This window comes from Pecten maximus, chromosome 3 (assembly GCF_902652985.1).
Source record: "Pecten maximus chromosome 3, xPecMax1.1, whole genome shotgun sequence".
NCBI lineage: Eukaryota > Metazoa > Mollusca > Bivalvia > Pectinida > Pectinidae > Pecten > Pecten maximus.
This window is the reverse complement of record NC_047017.1, coordinates 34,205,064-34,211,063: the sequence shown is the minus strand read 5'-3', so window position 1 is coordinate 34,211,063 and position 6,000 is coordinate 34,205,064. Positions and strand designations below refer to the sequence as shown.

The following is a 6,000-nucleotide window of genomic DNA, read 5'->3' as shown; positions in this document are numbered from 1 at the left end:
AGCTAGGAGTCTGAGAACCACTATCACAGGTGTGTCGGCTCTGAAAACGGGGGTCGAGAACCAATAGTGCATTTGTGTCGGCTCTGATAACGGGGTCGGGAACCACTAGCACTTATGTGTCGGCTCTGAGAATGGGGGTGGGAACCACTAGCGGAGGCGTGTCGGCTCTGAGAATGGGGGTGGGAACCACTAGCGGAGGCGTGTCGGCTCTGAGAATGGGGGTGGGAACCACAAGCACGCCGCTTAACATCCATGTTAACGAGAACCTTAAATTGCCAAGAAAGAAAAGCCGAGTCGATCCTGTTTGACGTTAAATATCTTGATAGCATATCTTGGGTCAAAAGGAAAACACGTATACCGATGTTTGAAAGTGTGTGGTCTGGGTGTCTCAAACGGTTACCGGAGTATTACCTTTATTTAGCGACGTCTTCCTAGATAAGAAATCTTCAATATATAACCGCTTCCTTTATTTGAATATTGAAACATATATCGGCACCAAAGTCGAAATGAAATACAACATTGCAGGCAAATAATCCTTGTACGCCACAGATTCCCCGCTGGAGTATATAATGTAATATTCATGTATCTATTATTTATTCATTTATTTATTAATAACGAGAATACGCACCATTTTTTCTTGAATCTTTGAATATTCGTTTGATTAGAAATAGTTTATTAGACATTTTTCAAAGTGAAGTGTCTTCCTTCGTCACTTGTGTTACTTTGTTTTATATCTATTTATTAGCACAATGTGTCATATACACTATGTGTTTGTGATCCGAAGATATAGATTTGAATTTCCTGTCGTAGTTGTACCGAGAGAAAATATTTACTAATTTCTAATCCGAAATTCCGTCACGACTTATGGAACGAAATTTAGTTTTGCCGAATCCCAGGATTCAATCTGACATGCGCAAATGAGGTTCAGTGTCCTCCATGTTTGTTTACCTTTGCAGACCGTTTCGTTCACCTCGCGAATCACTAATTGATATATGTTTGACCGGAATGGAAGTCAGAGGCAGAATGACATAGTTTAGTTTAAAACATTATACTTTTCAAGTAGGGGATAATTGTATTTTTCTTTTGATTGATGTCGGCTTGTTTCGAGGTGTAGTCCGCGCACATGCTGTTTAGATGAACCTGACGAGCTGGCGAAATCGAAACGTCATTTGCCTACATCTATTGACCGATTATTTTCTTCCTCATAGCTACTTATTTTAGTTCGCTGAATACTTCTACTTGACATCTTACTGTTTGAACTGCACCAGTCGATCCCTTTATAAATTCTCTGAAGATATGGGAAATACGACTCCAAAGGGTCGCCATGCGTCTGGAGATGATATGGGGCCATCTTTAACAGCTGGTCGGTATCTGAACGATTCCGGATCGTTCGACCCTCCAGATGTCCTTCCACCAAACTTTCGGGTAGGTATTGAGTGGCTGGTAGAGAGTTATAGCTTTTAATTTATGTTCAGAATCGTTATGCTCCTCAGTTATGTATTTTCGTGACTGGTTTAAAGGTCAAGGTCACAGGATCTGAATATTCAGCAGTTGTTTACATGCATGCGTGTACAGATTTCGAAGTTCCTTTGTTTATTTCTACCGTCCTTTTAGTTTCAACGTTTGTTTTTATCAATTTATTTGTCAATGTGGATATAGGCGATTGTCAACACAGCCTGCGTATTCTGTTGTAGCCTATCTGTTGCCAGTGCTGCTGTTTGGGCGATATTATATTGACACGAGGTCACTGACAAAATCTGTTCACACTTCCGATATTCGAGACGAACAGGGAAAAGGGATTACTTTTGTTTACAATATACTTCATTTTAATTCATTGATCATAACGTAACCATGTTTATGCATGGAGAAATTGAACAGTTTCTACAAGATTTGCATAATGCCAGAGCTTTTGAAGTGGAAGTGAATGAAAGTCTGTATAATGATGGAGTGGTAAGGGGTTATTTAAAGTTTAAAACTACTGACCTTCATATGTATTGCAGTTTATGTTGTAAACAAACATCTAACATAGTATCAAAAATATTTGAAGAGTCATCATATGATAACAATAATTTTTGTTGAAGGAACTTAAGTATCTTTCCATTAAAAAGGTGTATTTTATATTTCTTGTCCACAAATTCTTGACCTTCAGCTATCATAACCAGTTGTCATCATGTAGATAGCATTCGCCAACTTGTAATTCCTGAAAAGATGTCATATACAGAAATGCATTTTTCTGGATCTTAATCAGACCGCTGAAGTTATATATTTAATTTGTTGAATGTAAGTCATTGCTGTAACCCTAGCCACTACCCTCAGTCTGGATCATGATCCTGAATTTGTCACATTTTCACAGGACGAATACATATTGTACATGTGGCCCAATAGGGATTGTTTTTCTTTTTGTAAAAAAATTCAGCAACACTGGTCCTTCGGACAAGTTTGCGTTCTAAAGTACTTCCCCAAAGTTGATATAACATACATGTATCACAAATTACTCTAAGGAAAGGACAAAAATAACAAGAATTTTGCACTTGCCGATTAGGCCCTTGGACCTGTGGATTTTCTCATTCTGTCTTGTAATGTACTAGCTATATATAGGTAATCTTTATCTATTTTACAACAATTGTAAAAAAATTATCATTTCTATTAATCACTCTTGTTGGCCTGGAGGGAAATGCAAAGGAATCTCGCTACCACTGTGCCACCTGACCACTCATACTTTGATCTGCTCTAGTTCAGAAAAAAATTTGAACCGAGCTTCGCGATCATGACTGATACAGACAAAGGAATTCCGATTTATAATGTTATGTGAAATTTGCTCATTGATTTATAATTTAATGAAGATGGTGTATCAACATTTCAGAGAGCCAGAGCTGCCACCACACAAAGTCAGGGTGACCCTGAAAACCTTAAGGAGAAGTTATTACCTACAGTGTTCAAATGGGAGGGAGGTGGCAAGGAAGTGTACATTTCAGGCTCATTCAACCAGTGGCGACAAAAGATACCACTTGCCAAAAGGTACTGTAGCCTCATGATGGCCTCTAAACTATATAAGCTTAATGTCGGTTTATAGATACATATCTGTATAAATACCAGTACATGTGGAGGAAATTTAATCCCATGATTTCCTTTTGTATATACTTGGTGAAATATTTGTCATGTTATAGGGGAAACTCGGCTTAAACTGCTCACTTGCCATAATCAAAAATACAATTTTATTTAGTAAATGTACATGTATACTGAATCTGACTGAAGATTCATACTTGTAATAGCTGACATATATAGCTAGCTGTGCAGATAGATAAACAGAAGTTTTAAAAAATAAAATAAAAAAAGATTTAAAAAAATTCCCCATCAAGAAAAAATTCCATAAAAATCAGGAAAATTCACCAAAACAGGGGAAATTCCGAAGTTTTGATGAAATATTTAAGAATTATAGAAAAAAAATAGTTGTAAAATGTTAAAGTTTAAAAATAGTTCAAGACACTGCAGCCTGGTCTTCATTACCCCTATTTCATAATGGGTAGTATTCCCCAAATCCCAGCGTAACCCCTGATAACTCATTTTTTCCTGATTAATATAATACTGATTTGTATAAATTACAACTGCATGTTTAATCACATCAATCTGCTATATTGAAGTGTGCTGATGATTAATATGCCTTTATTTGTTTAATATAATAATATCTGTTTAGAGACAAAGTTTGGCCCCTTTGAATTCCCCAATGTTTAGAGACAAAATTTGGCCCCTGGCTTTCCCCCAGTGTTTTGAGACAAATATGGCCCCTTCCCCCAATAGAGTTAGTCATTTTATTTTGCAAAATCTTGGGAAATTGTATTGGAAAAAAACTTGAAATCAAGACAGTATCCTGAATGAATATATATTTCCTGTAAGGAATATTGCTGAACTTATACATTCTGATTGTATTGTATGATGGCAATTCAATTTATCACATATTTGCGAGAATTATGCTATGTTTTCCCCATGTAATTTGGTTTTTTGGTCCCAGTTAAAATTTATGTGAAGTAATTATAATTAAATGCACAGATCATTCGAGGAATTCTTGCAGCACATGCGCATGCTTATAAAGCAGAATATGTATTTCTCTTATCCTATGTATATTTTTTGTTACATACTTGTGGTTTTCGACATTATCATCTTTTAAGCATCTCCATACACACTGTTCATTGGAAGGTTTTTCCTTCATGTTAATTAGGCTACCGTTGATAAGTAAAAAATCTTAGGTAAACTTTGAGCAGCTGTTTTTGCTATATTTGGGCGGTATGTTTGGTCTGTGAGGGTTAGACATGCATCCTAGCCACATTAATTCCTGTTACAATATTACGTACAATAATATAACATGTACAGTGTTATCATTATTGGTGTTGAAGATCTCTGTAAGGTGTTCATGTCAACTGCGTAAGTCCTTACATACAGTAATTGTATAAAGTTTTAACATTACAATGTTCTTCAATCATACATTATTAATATATTATATGTAATTAAAAATAAATCATCTTAATTTTGTATTCTTTGGGTACATGTTTTCTTAAACAGCTACTACACACTGTAGACGATGTAGACATAATGTCTAATCTGTTAAAGTCTTGTCCATGTTAAAACTTAGTTTTCAGACCAACTTCTGTCAAATATGTCAAATCTTGGTGATACATATACATGTACAGTGAGTATAAAATTGTGGTCCTCAGACAATGAGTTGTCAAGGGAATCTCGGGATCTGCCCATTAAGGTTGTCATGGAAACTCACATATTCACATTTACCCCTCAAAACAATAGGCTCTATCAGTCGATTTTTTTTAATATACATTTTATATCGTAATATTTCTTATTTGATTATAAAACTTCACAAACTTGCTGTGTGTGTGTAGGGGGGGGGGGGGGGATGTTATGTTCTTGATTTGTTTGAAATGGATTAAAAGTGTATGATTTAACACCAGACAGTTAGCTGTAGTATACATGTGACTTGACACCAGATGGTCAGGAGGAAGTGACTACCTATGAATTGATATATAATTACAAGTCAGTCAGTAGGAAGTGTGACTGCATGTGACTTGAACTAGATAGTCTGTACGAGTGTGTGACTAGATATGATCATGACATGACACCACAACACTGGTAGTAAGAGCAACTAAATGTGACTTGATGGGCAGTCAGTCGGAAGTGTGACTGCATGTGACTTGAACTTATAATAGTCTGTACAAAGTGTGACTAAATGTGACTTTGCACCCGACATACTAGTACTGTGGTAGGTAGAAATCATGTTACATGTTTGTTTGTGAATGTATCATTCTTATTTCAGCCATGGTGATTTTTTTGCAATTGTGAATATAGAGGAAGGAGATCATCAATATAAGTTTTTTGTTGATGGTCAGTGGGTGCACAATCCTAACGAGGTACTCCTAGTTCAAGAACCTTTGTGTGTAGCAGGACTCCTGTTCCTCTAATGGAGCTGCAATCATATCACAGAGATTCTACAGCTTTATATTTAATCTTACATTTAATTTTCACTGATTTTGAAATTAATACAAATCTGTACTTATCTGTGATCTGGGACAAAATATATGCTCTATCTCATTATCACCTGAGGAGAATCTGCTGAAATTGGTCTAATTAGCCTGCTGAGGATGTTTTTGTCTAGAATATTAATTTGGACCATGTCCAAAGCTATATGTTTGATATTAAAGCTGACCAACCAGTCTAGATGAATAGGCATCCTGCTGTATACACAAAGGACACGTTTGTTTTGTTTCCTGTGTTTTATTGTAGATAGCATGCAGTACCAATCTCTTCTAATACCCGTTGATTTTCTCTGTCACCATGAACTACTGACAATACCTTGGGAATTCACAGTATTAGTGATCTGCCTGCCATGTTTTGATAAATTGATGATGTTATGACATGAGTTTTGCTGTCAGTACAATGTTGACAGATAGAAACCAGTGTTTGTTGTAAAGCTATGTGTTTACTAAGTGCTCCCGG

The 6,000-nt window shown here is 36.1% G+C and overlaps 1 protein-coding gene across 3 annotated transcripts in view; it reads left to right on the top strand.

Annotated features, from left to right (window-relative positions):
* Positions 1-932: 932 nt before the first annotated feature.
* Positions 933-6,000, top strand: part of LOC117323972 (5'-AMP-activated protein kinase subunit beta-2-like) — a 25,495-nt gene continuing 20,427 nt past the window's right edge. Inside the window, exons 1-3 of one of the 3 annotated variants that reach the window (XM_033879543.1) lie at positions 933-1,425; positions 2,864-3,018; positions 5,321-5,414. In XM_033879543.1, coding sequence (XP_033735434.1) covers positions 1,297-1,425; positions 2,864-3,018; positions 5,321-5,414 — 378 coding nt within the window. In that variant the 5' untranslated portion in view covers positions 933-1,296. Of the gene's footprint in view, positions 1,426-1,568; positions 1,951-2,863; positions 3,019-5,320; positions 5,415-6,000 lie in introns of those variants that run through there. The other 2 variants (XM_033879542.1, XM_033879545.1) reach the window with 2 other exon arrangements.